Source organism: Oryzias melastigma, linkage group LG10 (assembly GCF_002922805.2).
Source record: "Oryzias melastigma strain HK-1 linkage group LG10, ASM292280v2, whole genome shotgun sequence".
Classification (NCBI taxonomy): Eukaryota; Metazoa; Chordata; class Actinopteri; order Beloniformes; family Adrianichthyidae; genus Oryzias; species Oryzias melastigma.
In genome coordinates, this window is record NC_050521.1 from 16,755,243 (window position 1) to 16,769,947 (window position 14,705).

The 14,705-nt window shown below is 37.5% G+C and overlaps 1 protein-coding gene across 1 annotated transcript in view; it reads left to right on the top strand.

The window, feature by feature from the left end:
- Positions 1–7,072: 7,072 nt before the first annotated feature.
- The window catches only part of sh3rf2 (SH3 domain containing ring finger 2), a 20,564-nt gene continuing 12,931 nt past the window's right edge, over positions 7,073–14,705 (top strand). Inside the window, exons 1-5 of the mRNA XM_024282833.2 lie at positions 7,073–7,261; positions 7,501–7,834; positions 10,326–10,544; positions 12,249–12,344; positions 13,450–13,830. Coding sequence (XP_024138601.1) covers positions 7,502–7,834; positions 10,326–10,544; positions 12,249–12,344; positions 13,450–13,830 — 1,029 coding nt within the window. The 5' untranslated portion in view covers positions 7,073–7,261; position 7,501. The remainder of the gene's footprint in view (positions 7,262–7,500; positions 7,835–10,325; positions 10,545–12,248; positions 12,345–13,449; positions 13,831–14,705) is intronic.

Below are 14,705 nucleotides of genomic sequence, written 5' to 3' on the forward strand. Positions count from 1 at the left end.
GCCCTGTATTATATAGGATTGTGTAAATGCAGAAAATGTAGTAGTAAGTAGCAAAATGTCAAGTTTGTGTTGCTTCTCAGTAAGAACTTTGTAAATTTAACTCACCAAATTAAATCAGAGCTGACTGAGTGACCCTTACTGGAGTATTTAGACTATATGGCACATGATTTTTTTTTTCCCAAAAAAGAAAATCCACTATATAATCTGGTGTAACTTAATTAGGAATTCTGGTTGTGCTTTTTTATCTCATGGTACACAACACTCAAATGTTTCAGTACGACTTTGGCAAACCACAAAGCTGCACTGATTGATGGATTGTTGGAGCATTCTGGGTACTGTAGTCAGGAGCCTGGAGGATGTTGCTGTAAGCCTCATCACCCCTTTCTTTACGCTCTTTACCGCTATACACTCACTCAAAACCCCAACCTAGCATAATGATGCAACACATGAGGAAAACAAAGACGTTCATGAATCTATTTGTCTACAAGTGGATGGATCAGAATGGAGCGGATCAGGGAGCTTGTAGTTTCTTTGCAATCTTTTTCAAGCAGACTTTTTTTCATGTGCTCCTGATTTACTCCAATTTCAACAAAGAAATGCTCAGAAATGTTGTTTTAAGCTTAATTTACTTTATATAAAAATGCAACAACATGTTAAAAACACCAAAAACATGGTTTTCATCTGAGTGAATCTTTAATTAAAAAGCTTTTATAACCTGAAATATGAATCTATACTTTTTAATTAAAGAGAAAAATCTCAATGCAAAATAATTGCAATAATTGCATGGCAATTTGATGTTTTTTTCTTGTATTTAGTGATATAATATAGGTTAAAAAGTGGTAAAAACTCAACACCTTAACCAGAACTAAAAATAAAACCCGACAGTGTGAGCTGGTACTGAATGTGTGTGTGTGTTAATGTGTGTGTAAGAAAGAGAGAAAGCCTTGAGCAAATGTTCAAACCCCTCCAGGGGACTGGTGACATTTCTGGATTTTTTGTGTGCGCCGTACAAGTTTTATTCATGGTTTAACAGGAGCCCTGATCTGGCCTCTAGATGCGGTTCGGTGTCAACTTAATCACCGCTGACACACTTTTCATCCCTGACGTAACACCATCCACTATTTATCACAGAATGTCAAAGAACAGTCAGACTTCTTGTGCATTTTAATCAACTCCGCCGGAAATAAAACATTAAAAAAACAGTTTTTCCAACTGTAAACTCACCTGCTTCCTCCAATCCTCAGCTGTCATGTTGCTCATCACACGGTGCTAAACGGCTCAGCCGGTTATTAATGGTGAAACTCTTTTGTTTTAGCTCTGAATATAGATTTGTGTTTGCACTGAGTGAGAATGAATAACAATGAAGAGAAAGGGAGCTGAATGCTCCAACTCCCTCCATAACTGATAGTGAGCTAACTATGTGACACATGTATCTGCCTACTGAATGGGAATTAGATTCACACAAAAGCACATCAAAGGCTGTGATTGAGGGGGGGTTGTTCCACAGCGGATGAGTGAAAGAAACCCAGCCAGTAACTGCAGATGTGAATTACTTTCATCATCCGTGCACAGACAGCGGGCCAGAACAATCACGTTACTGAGTTTACTTAGCCAAAGAGAATATTCCTGTTCGTAGAGTCTTGGGGGATGATAAACAGAGGGCACGCTTTTCTTATTCATGCTCGGTGGAATGTACATCCACGAGGACTGAGGTTGCATGCTCTCTTTACGTGCTTCCGATGTTCTGCAGTACAGCAGCACACAAGAATAAATGTTTACTGCTTACCTTTAAAGAATAAAAGCTGTCCTGCTGTTTTTAAAAGAAAAAAAACCACCAGAAAAGCACAAAAGTCAGAAGTTTGTTCGGTTCTTTCCTACTTCTCCTCTTAGTCTCAGCATGAAATTGTTTGTTCAGATAGAATATTCAAAACTCAGCTGTTTGCAGAAGAAACAGCTGGGAACTGCAAATTTCAATAAACAGCTCTAAGTCAGGATAAAAACACAGGAGGATACGTATCAAATCCGAAGCATCGCATCTGCGTCAGCGATCATCCCAGGATGCTGCATGCTCATTTTTCCTGGAACTCGTGTGGTGGACGCTGAAGTTGTAAAAAAGATATTTATGTCAATTTTTTGTAAATATGTTTTATAAAATGTTTATGAAACTTTGCTTCAACTGCCTGTTTTACATATCACAGAAAAACACCATCATTTGATATTCTGTGAAAGCAGAAGACATTTTATTCATTTTTTAAAGATCAGTTATGTTTTTTTAGATATATTTCTTAATTATTTATAAAATTTATTTATTTTAGTTTAATTAAAGTTTTTTTTCCAAACCAAACATGTCCAAACGTTTGCATGAAACTATCAGTGTTCCATTGCTGCAGAGATCCTCTCAGGTTTGTTTCCTTTTCTTTGTCATGTTTGACTTCAGAAAATTATTTTGAAATTGATGTTTTAAAAGAAGGACATGGGTTTAACACATATACGGAAAGAAGTCTGAAACAAACAAACAAAAAATAAAATAATGAGTTTGAATAGTAAAATAAGAAGTAGGGTAATCAGTGGTATAAAAACACTTGGATAAAAGTGGAAAAGTTAAAGGAAAGGTTCAGTCAGAGGATGAAACCAGCTGCTCTACCTCTGCTGTTCATTTACTATTTACCATATTTACCATAGACTATTTAAGATCGTTAAACTAAAAATGTATTCTTTGTCAAAAATGATCTTCTTACAAAATTAATATTAAATCTGTCAAACAGAAAAAGTATAAATTATTATTATTTTTTTATTTGACCTACATGACATCCTGTAAGCTTAAAAACACATGCATTTCAGAACATTATATTATTATATTATTTGACTTCTATTGAGAAATAAACAGCTATTACTCAGTCTCTACATTTGTCAGAATTGTCTTTTTGCTATGTTTTTGTTTTTTTGTCACATCTATTTACCTATTTTTTGTTTCATTTTATTCTACTTTTTTTCCTAATAGTTGCTTCTATGTTTTGTGAATTTGTTGGTTGTTTTTTTTTAATTGACAACTCCATCTGTTGTTTCTGTTTCTGCTGTTGTCTTTTACCTTTTCTATACTGATGTAATTTTACTAGAGATTATCAACGTTTTTTAAGGAACTAAAGATGGAAAATGCTATAATCTTATATATTTGCATTTTTATTTTTTTTTATCAATATATGCTGTCTCTGCCTTAAATAAACAATCAATCAATAATTATACTTGCTCTGATATTTATTTTTAACATGTCTTTGCTCATCCTATTTTTTGTTTTTTCATAATCGACAGTTATATAAGTTATAAACTGACCAATCAGATGCCTCAATGTGATCTTGCATGGAACGTTCAAAAGGTTTGATTGACAGATTCTCCTGAATAGTGGGGGTGTAGACTTCCAACAAGCTTGATCTTGATTGGTGACTGTAGTTGACTCAGACCAACTTGAACCACTGACTCGGTCCAGTTCTCTTATGCAGTCAAAGGTTCAAGTGTTCTACTTTAGTCTGAACACTGGGCCTGCAGTGGGTAGATGCAGTGTCTCCTTACAGGTTTTTGGTGCCAGCACCGGACCGGCCATCCACCAAAGACTTGATCAAGGGGATAAAGAAAGCAAGAATGAAGAGAAAAAAGAACAGAAGCATTGGGCGCTGAAAGAGAGGAGCAGCAGAGGTAGTCCCAGTGGCAGTGAAGAGTGAGACAGCTGGCTCAGGGATGTGTGCATCCTATTTTTAGTGTCCCTCATGCACATCTCCAGCTGAAATGTCTGCCAGAGCGTATGAAAAAAAAAATAATAGTGGTTAAGCAAGATAAACTTCATGGTGCCGCCTTCATGCAACAGTTGAATCTGGCTCAGGTGTTTCAGCTGCTGCAGTAAATCTCGAATCCCTCCCCTCCACCTGACTTCCCTCGGGTTATGTTTTCAGTGATGCTGACGTTTAACATCAACACTTCACACATGATTAGGACTCATTATGTACGTTAAATTTCTTTGTAGCTAAAATTATTATTTTGTTGCAGGTTTTGCAATACGATTCTTGATAAAAAATGTTCGATTTTGAAAACGCTCGTGCACACAGGGGAGTGTCTTTGTGTGCCACCCAACAAGATTTAAGAAAAGACTTAGCTTCATTTATTTATCAAATCTAAAATATTTACAGGATTCAATCTGCTGGCAGAGAAGGAGCGCAGAGAAGAAACATTTGCAAAGCTATTTTATATACATGTTTAAATAAGTGTGATTAAGGAGCGCCTCCTGCACTTGCTTTTGTTAACATTTCCAAGGTTTTTCCCAGGCTTTCTGGCAAACACGGCTACAGAAAAGTTAGTGGATTTTCGCAGACAAAACAGTCCACAGTGTTATTGTGCCACTCTGTTGTTGACTGCTTTTGTCAGTGGAAAATTTACACAAACGCTGGGTATGTCATGCACACAAAAGCAGGCCTTGCTAGATCCCCAAAGCTGCAGATGTTCCAGTTGAGCCAGTCTGACAGGAGCTTCTTGTTTCTCCTGCACTGTTTGCAGAGCAAACCTCACCTTAAGCATTTTGGGAAACATTCTAGTAAAGTTATCCAGTCTGTCTTCAAAAATATCTTAAAAATAATGAATTTCAATCACCATTTTACACAAAAATGTGTGATTTTGTGCCTCACTCCTAACAATAAGACACAAATTGTGACTCCACGAAGCTGTCATCCACGCACACCTAAAAACACAAATCTTATTATTACCCAAAAACATCTGGAATTATGACAGCCTCCAACCTTTCGGATTAATTGTGCGGCTTTCACCTACCTAATGCGGCAGTATTTCTGTGACTAATCCACCAAACTGCTGCAGGAGGATTAAACACTGTGACCGACACCGTGTTCACACTAAAGCTCATCCCCATGCTTTCTGTCGGCCATCTGCACTTATAAAACAGACAAATGATCAAACGGGGATGCAGACAGAGGAGCAGAGAGTCCCCAAACCCTCCGTCTATCTCCCCCTCACACACACACAGTCAGTGTTGAGACAGATCACATTCAGCGAGTTAGAAGCACTCTCAGTAAGACGGCACTTTGAATAAAACATGAAAGCTGGTGAAGGAGGTACTTCTCCATTTGCAAAAGAAAAAAAACGTGGGGCAAGCCATGATATGTTAAGAGGCTGCACAGCCAGGCCAGAGGGAACGTGGAGGACCCTCGCTCTTGCATCAGACTCCACATCAGAATGGAAAACATGAAGGGTCCGGCCGAGCACTCCCGAACCGACTTCCTCTAAAAAGCAACATTTTTTCTCTTCTTGACTTTCAAAGGCATCACAGGGGATCCATCATCTTCACTTTGAAGCATCCCCATTAAAAAACGGCGTCTTGTCATAGCTTCTCTTTGTACAAAAAAACTGTGAGAGGCTTGTGATGAGGGTCCGGTATCAGCCCTGACGTAAGCATTTAAATAAATCATGGCATTTGCTGTTGCACTCAGTCTCTCTGTAAAAGTCTTCTGTACATTTTTAGAATTCCCTTCGTTCTGCTGACGAGAAAAAGCACATGAAAGATTCATATTTGTTTAAAAAATTCAAACTGATGTCCCGAACTTAAGGTGTAAAGTTGGCGTGGGTAAATTATTTAACCCTGGGATGCTGGACTGGGAGTTTGGGATCTGGAATGAGCAGCTGACATCTTAAACTGAATGAAAGGGTTAAATGGATTCATGTGATCAGTAAATGCGGATGGTTTTAAAAATCTGTAACCATGTCTAGAAAGGTAAAAAGGTGCAGCAGTGATTTCATTTTGAATTATTTATTTGACTTTTGGTACCAGAACTGTGATCATTAACAAACATTTCTTTAATGTTGTTGTAATAGAGGTGTATTGATTTATTGATCTATTCAGTTCATTTTCCAGATTGACCTATACTCTTAATAAAATGTTTAAAAAATGATTATATCAATTGGAAAATACTATTTGGATTGAGAAATGGTAGGTTTATTTTACTATAAGATAAAAAAGGGCCATTACACACTTTGATGGCAAGTGTGATGGCAGCACGTTTGCCATAGTTCTTGATTACTTGTTTATTTGCTTGTACATAAATTTTATTTAACTCTTGATTATTTTTCAAGAAATACAAGGAATCTGGAACACTGCACCTGCACTGTTCAATACCAGATATTTATCTCTGAGTCACACTGGTTGAATTTTTGACCAAATTTGTCCTGGATTGATTATAAAAAATGAACCAATATTGACTTTGAAATGTGTCATCAACTGTTTGTTACGACATAATAATGAATATTTACACCTTTGTGAAATAATTTTGTTGATGCTAATAAATCACTGCATTTTGAGGCTTGACCTATGAAATGCATAATTATTTGTGGAATGATCTCATGTCTAATTTGTAGTTCCAGACCAGAATATAAAACTATGTCAAAAAAATGAAGCAAAATAGTTAAATAAAGCTTTAAAAGGTGGGATTATAATTATGCTTCCTCCCACTCATGTTTTAGCAAAACTGATTTTGACAAAATTCACATTTAATGAATTTAATGTGTCATTTATTGCATCTTTAGGAGTTATAATTAAGATGAATTAATGTCATAATTTACACAAGTGTTTGCACTATGGATATGTATCTTTTTTACTTTTTATTTTTGAATTTTCCAATCAAATAGCAACTAATCATCTTAAGTTTGATATAATTATGTATACATTTATATCTCTCATTTATTTTCTTTTATATTGCTTGAAATAAATAATTTCCAACTTGATTTGAAAGGATTTCACCAGCAGGGGGCGATCATGTCACACAAAGGAGACTTAAATAGGCCACCGCTTGTCAAACTTTTCCTTCCCTTGCACTCAAAGTTTACTTTATATGCTACTTTTAAAAAAGAAAATAAATCACTTGCAAAACTTAATGACAGAACTTTAAATTGAAAATAGGGCAAAACCTTTTCAAACTAATAACCAACTCAGTCTTAGTCTTAATGATTTTATTAAGAGGTTTTTGGATTTCCTCCAAATCTCGTGAAGCAGCAGAAACAATGTGTGAAACTCGAGACACTTCCTGATGAATGTAGGTTACCTCTGCCGAACTCCTCAGACCGCTTCCATGCGGGTTCATGTCGTCATTGGCTCTCGCGCGCGGCGCGTCCACGGAGATCACGCAGCGCCATGGCGACACCGCGGTCCCGCATTTCCCTAAAAGTGGACTTTTAAGAAAACCCCTCCACCAGACAAGACAGATGAATATGAGTAAGTTACTGACACGTATTCTACTTTTTGTTTTCTAAGTAGTCAAACATCAGCTCGCGCGCGCTTCTATTTCCTGTTGTTGTCTGACGTATGCAGCCAGGTGAATCAACAGGAACACCTGTAAACACGCGCCTCAGATGGTTGAAAATCGCGCTATTTACTCATAAATGATATATGACACAAATCTGAGATGTTTTTATTGATACATTTAGGTGTAATACAATAACTTTCTCCCACAGTATGGTGAACTTACCCCTCAAAATGGAACAGCTGACTCTCTCGGCCCTGTTGAAATGCCCCCTGTGTCTGGAGCAGCTGGACGCCTCAGCCAAGGTCCTGCCCTGCCAGCACACCTTCTGCGTTACCTGCCTGCGCAGGCAGGAGGCAGTGCACGCGCAGCTGCTCTGCCCCGAGTGTCGCACCCCTGTCCCGGTCAAGACGGTGCAGGAGCTCCCGGAAAACCTCCTGCTCGTGCAGCTGCTGCAGGGGCTGCAGCAAGGAGGCCACCGTGCAGCATCCTCAGGCAGAGGCAGCGGAGATCAACAGCTGGGAGATGGTCAGGAGCTCAGTGAGGTCAGTGCATGACCCTCACATTCACCTTATGTGTTTTAGACTCCTTGGAGATTATCCTTCAATATATGTGCTGCTAAAACTCTTCCACGTTCTAATATCCTTTCAAAAAATAGTTTTTGGAAGTCTTCCAGTGCCAATAATTTACTTATTTATGCAAGTGTCCATGTTTGACTGAAATCCCAATAAATAATCCACAAGCTTTAAATCATTAGGAATCAGGAGCAGAGAAATGCCATTTGTAAAGGTCATATTTGTTATATACAAGTTGCAATCTCCCTGCTCCTTTTAATTCTGATGAATCCACTCGCAGACAAATAGATCCATACATTTTTTTGTTTTCCTCGTCTCCCATTTGGCTCAAAACTGTACAGCTGGATAACTCCAATATTGCTCACTGTTTTTGTTGCACAGGTAATGCTAGGTTTGGGGTGTGAGGGGCTGTAAGCTGGAGGATGATTGTGTTAATTGATGGATGATGGAAAGTCAGGGTGAACTTTCTCCATGCCAAGAGTCCCCTACAACTCAGAGGCACTATGACGTAGAAAAGGACACAGGGTTTTTTTTTGTTTTTTTGTTAAAAACAGCTTAATAATAATTGAAAGACCACTAGGAACACTTTTAAAATAGATCAAACGATGATTGGAGTGGGACTTTAAGAAAATATGGATATTTTCTTGAAGGTGGGGTTAATCCAGCTGTTCACAGTTTCACAGTTGAACATCCTGGTTGCATTTCATACTTTCCGTGTGCATGCATTGGTTCCTCAGGGCACTTTAGCATAATTTATTTGGGTTTGTGGATGTCTCTAAATTACCTCCTAGGAATGTGTGCAGTTGTCTGCTTGTGTTGTGACAGACTGAAAACCTGTCCATGTTGAGATTAGCTCCAACTAGTCCTGTCACTCAAATCAAGATAGATAATGAAATGAATGTCCTAGCTCTTCTAATGTTGGGTTGCATCATTTCATACTTTACTCCAAAACAAACCTTTATCTATTTCCCAAACTTCTCTTCAAACTTTTTTTGGAATCAGAGGGATGCTGGAGCCTATCCCAGCGACTATTGGGCAAAGGTGGGATTCCCCAAGAAAGATCACGAGAATAAACTTTTTTTTTTTGTATTTTTTTAATTTATTGACTTATCTTGCATAGATTACCTCTTATCTTCGATCTCTCTTTATCTGGGTTTAAACATTTTAGTTCCCTCAGGTATCAAGATTTCCTCTGAAAAGGAAGAGCCCAAACTGTTAAGCTTTGCCTCTTTTCAGTATCGCTCTTGCACCAAACTGTGCAATGCAGCTAAACAGGAATTATTTAATCTGGCTGCTAAAACAGAAAGTTGAATCATCACTTCAAAGAACAGTTTTCCCTCCACTCCACACAGCTCTACACTAACCCATAAACCGGGGGATTCAACCTGCTGTATGAGTCTTGGGGTCCAGTTAGAGGAGCTGGAGGAAGTGGAAGTTTGGGCATCTTTGCTCAGACTCTGAAACTCTTTTGCTTCTCAAACACCAGCTCAATCAAATCAACAGCCACTCACTGAAAGTTTCATTAGACATTTTTGTTTCACATAAGTCCGATTGAACACTTTAATTCGTGGATCTAGAAGGTGCGTTATTATCCTTTTGTAAGCATGGAATTTAGACAGTCAGAATGTAAAACACATGAAAGTAAAAGGTTAAGTGACTCAGATCAATTAGAGAGCAGCTAGTTAAAACTGAACAACTTCCCCAGAGGGCCCAAAACATCCCATAATACTTGTGAGGGTTGTGCAGCTGGATGCTGTAACTCTGCTGCGGAGTTTATTCCCAATTGGCAAAGATGAGTTGGTAGCAATTGAGATCCCAGTCTAACACCTGTTACCTGGTAGGGCTCTTTATTTTCTAATACATCCACATTCAATCTTTGGTTCTATTTCCCTTTCAGAAATCTGAAAAACATTTTTAAGGCAGTAAGCCATTTATTTCCAGTGTCTAGTGTGAGAATTCTTGTTCTTATGAATGAATGTTTGCCCAATTTTCCTTAATTCTATGTAAAAACTGTTTTTCATGACCAGTCAATGTTGGTTTTTGAATCAAAAAATTGAAAATCAAATGCATAGATTGTATGTATATTTTACCAATAATATGGATTTTGTGTCTATCCAAGATAAACCACCTTAAATTAAAGCTGTATAATTATTTGATCACTTTTACAGTTGTTAGTTTTTAGTAAAATCCTAGAAGTAGAGTTTTATTGTCAGAAAAAAAAACTTGTCAACATGTCTGTCTTTGACAATAATTATATATCTTGGGCTTAAAATGTGTATTTTTTTATATATATTTAATTGTTTTATAGGTAAATAAGATTTGATTTCATTGTATATCATTGCTAATCAAAATAAATCAAAGAAAACCAATGTCTCGCTGACTCTGTGCCCAAATGTTTTACTAGATTCTGACTCATCTTAACCACAAATAACCTAGTATTTGATTTCCTTTCACTTCCCAGCCTGTTCACAGAACCTCAGTGCACAACCAACAAGATGATGCATCAGCAGAGACGGACGTCAATCCTGAAAAAAGTATCGGTCCAAGCCATAAAGAGGACGACAACTGGCACTATGAAGACATCAGTGAGCGCAGCGTGCCTCTCTGCAGGGCGACATGTGACTTCAATCCAGAAAAGACCAACACGGAGGAGAATAAATACTGTCTCTGCTTTCGCAAGGTCTGCCACTCACATTATTGCTATTCCAGAAGTATAAAAGATCATCCGTTCATATACTTCAAACACACCAGTTATATACGACAAGCTTGGGCAGTTACTGCCAATGTCCCATCATGCAAGTGAAATCTGTTCTAAAAAGAAACCTAAACAAGTTACTAATTTTAAGCAAAATTCCCAAATTATTCTATGTTGATTAAAACATTACTAAACTATAGAATATGTTTAAATGCAGCTGCCAAAACTGTAGTTTTACATATTTGTAAATGCTATCAAATAAACGTATGGGCTATTAATTATACTGCTGTAAAGAATTTAAAATTAAAATTTTAGTTTAAAAAAGACAAGAAAAGATAAGAAAATCGAGAATAAATCTTAGTGTCATCAATCATGACAACTTTCTGGTATTTCTATCTTCCTTAGGGTCACATTTTCTTTCCATGATGCAATATTGTTGAGATTTGACATTCAAAAAACAGAAATGTTTCCTTAATTTTAGGAATTTAAAACAAATCTGGAGTATGCCTGCTAAATGCAAAAGCTATTCTTCCTTGATGTATCGTCCAATGTCTTTTAGGAATTTGCCATTCTCCAAACTTTTTCTAACTTTACCTAATATTAAAATCTATTATGGAACTTTAAATGACTTGAATCTTATTTTTTAACAACACTTTGCACATTCCACTTTATGCAAACATATAAACTTATTTAATTCAAAATATCACTAGGAAAGAGCTACAGGTGGAGTCAAAAGACCAAACATTTGTAAATTTGGGGTCTCTCTTTTAGTGGCGTTTTCCCCTTTGATTCCCTTAAATATATAACAAATATCTAACAAATCCGTTTTTATTTTAATTATTAATCAGGCATAAATGTGGTTTATGTAATAATTGGTATGTGAAAAGTTGAGAAATATAGTAGAGTATTGATCTATTATAAATGAACAGCCGAAAATTAGAATATCATGGAAAAGTGTATTCATTTCTGCATTTTTATTTTATTTTAAAGTACTTTATTTTGATTGATTTGATGTGATTATAAACTTTATCTACATCTTTTTGAAAAAAACTGAGAAGTAAATTGGCATTTTTCCACAGTATTCTAATTTTCTAAAATCCTGTTTTTGTGGGTTCAATGAAAGTTTTTGAATTTAATTATTGAAATTAATATATGATTGCATGATATGTAAAACATTTTTGGAAAGTGTCTGTGTTTCTATAAAGGGTTAACTGTATAATCAAGGAAACAAACAAGAAAAACCCATTAAAAATCACTTGTCATTCTAGGAAGAGCTGATGTTTTCTTCCAGCTAAAACAGTGTTTTCCACACACAGTTTTTGATGTGGATTTGTTGTGCTGAAATACACTATAATTCCTTTGACTTAAGCTTTTTTGTTCACTGTGAGCTAAGAACTGAGCTGAAGGCCCAGGCCGGAGCTGCAGAGATTGTTACTTACCCTGATGGATCACTGTTACATAAGAGTTTCTGTTCTTGTGTGCTCTCCATTAAAGCGCACATGAGCCTGCGGTTCTCTCTTAATGCAGGTGGTCAAATGGTTTGAGAGGCTGGCCTCAGAGGGAGCTGATGTCACATGTCTTCAGAAACACTGCGCTCGGAGAGTTTCTTTGCGGGGAGCTCATTGTCTTCAGCGAGCGCACTCTACTACAAGCATCTGGCGATTTCTCTAACTTCTTTCTGCTCTGCAGGGGGACGTTTTAACTATTTTCAGACAGGCGGATGAGCACTGGGTTGAAGCCAAACTAGGGGAAAAAGTTGGATATTGTCCTCTGCAGTTCTTGGAGGTAAGCTCCTTTTGTGGGCTGATGTCACTGATGTAATGGACGCAGCCTCGACTTTCATCAATGAGATTTATCCGTTTATCCTGCGACGCAGCGAGGCAGAAAGCCCGTCTGTGAAGTCCTGCCGCGTCTGCAGCTGCTCATTAGCGTGTGACTGTGGCTTACTCAGGTCTGCGAGGCTTGCTTAGCTGGCTGGCTGTCGTGCTGTCATTTGTTTGACTCTGTGTGTTCTGCCTGAAGGAATCAGCTTCATCCACGCTGGAGGGGGAAGAGTTGTTTGTTGCTCTCACAGTTGCTCCACATTCTCTTTTTTAACATCAGTTTTTTAGTGAAACATTTCAGTATTCTCACATTTTTGCATGAATACCCCTTTAGATGCCTTAGTTCAGTCAGTGCTCCAACCTGAGACTCTTTTAACTCTTTATTGTGGCTCTTCAGCTTTGGAGAAAAATGTAAATGATTTGACTAAATAATGGGTTAATTTGATTTAATGGGGATTCTTTCTTGAAGTAAGCTGAAAGCATCTATTGAATAAAAAAGTGGATTCTACACCAAAATTATCATGTTTGCTTTAGATGGTGAAAGGAGAAAAGTAGATCTGCTGCTGCAGGAGGATTTTATTGTATTTTATTTTGAAAGGGACTTCTATGTGCTGCTGTCAAAAGTGAAATAAATTCAAATGTGTAATAAAAAAATGCTATAATTCATTTAGTGTAAACATTTAAGCACTTTATATTAAAACATAAAGGTTAAAACCTCAATTAAGGCATTTTTCTAAATATCTTTTTGCCACATTTAAGCATTTAAAGTTGCAGCCTTAGTCGCAGCATTTTTTTACTCCTTGTGTCGTGCATTCACGCGTGAAGACGCATTAATTGAGCTGAGTGAAAATGCATTAACCCTGCTTGAGTCTGCCTCTCTGCTCCACTGGTACCCATCATGCCTGCATGGCTCAGCCCGTCTTACCAACATGTTGTAGTTATAAGTGGGATTGTTTGGACAGCTGTTTTGCTGATCAGCTGAAGCAGAGATTTGATACAAACAGAATTTTTCCAGAGTGTTTTGATTTCCCCCAAAGCCCAGAACTTAATGCACTGATTTTTTTCAGCCAAACTCTGCCGCTGCTAAGCTGCTAAAAGGGAGGACTCGAAGTGATAGTGACTCAGCAGAACCCCAGCATCACACTGACAGGGGGAGCAAAGACAAGGCCACTGATGCACCTAACCGGACCTCCCATTACGGAGTCCCTCAAGTCCTAGTGAAGACTCCCACTATAAATGCCCTGGCTCTTCCCACTCAGAGGAAACAGCCTTCAACCGGCAGCAGCTATTACCACACAAACATCGGCACCTCCAATGGCTTCAGCCGCCAGGGTCAGCCTCAGCGCTTCCCGCCGCTACCCTCTGCTGCACTGAGGCACTCTCATCACTCCAGAGTGAATTCTCGACGATCAAGCCGGCACTCCGATTCGCACCGACCCCACTTACAGGTGAGTGGCCCTCTTTCATGCTGAGCTTCCTTTTTCTCTTAAGATTCAGTAGCATTGTTGCTTTGATTCTTTTTTTAGGACGATGATTGATTTCACTGATGCCATTTGATTTGTCAAACTGGTTTCCGAGAAAACAAAGCAATGATATTTCAAGGTTTTTTATTTACCAAATATGAATTAACTTACATTGAGACACATTAGAATTCTTGTGCAAAACTCTCAGAGTCACAGTTTAGGTTAAAGAAGAAAATCAATTTTTGTACAAGTTCAAATAATAGTATAGAGATTTTGAAAAATAAAATAGAATGATAAAAGTACAAAAAGGTTTTGTATTTTTAGATGAGATCATCAGCATCTAGTCATTAGAGATTCTCAGTAAAACAACAAAAGAAAAGGAACTCAAGTTGACTTCACTATTTCTTTGAAATACATTTTTATTGAGTCTTGAGGAAACAGCCAAGTTATCCCTTCAAACCTGGTTAAAGTCCAGAAGGGTGTGTGCATCTCTTTTCCTGTCATTAGCTCAGCCAGTGTTTCTTTTGTAGTCTTATAAAACCAAAAAAAATAACGATAAAAAGTTCCAGTTTCAGCATTTATCGTACATTTAAACAAATCTTGCTTCTGATTTTAGAGCCAAATTTGATCAGCTAGTGGACCCGAAAAGAACTGGATGGAAGATGTCTATTAAGTGTTAAGTTTTGTAGGCATTTCTTCACTTTCCCACTCATTTATACACGCCCGGCCAAAATAAATCCATCAACCATGGAAGTGAGGCGAAAGGAAACTAAGACTTGAGATAAGGAGAAAAAAAATGAGTAAGATAAAATGGGAAAACAGGAAGAAAAAATGGCATAGAGGTAAAAAAAAAAAAAAAA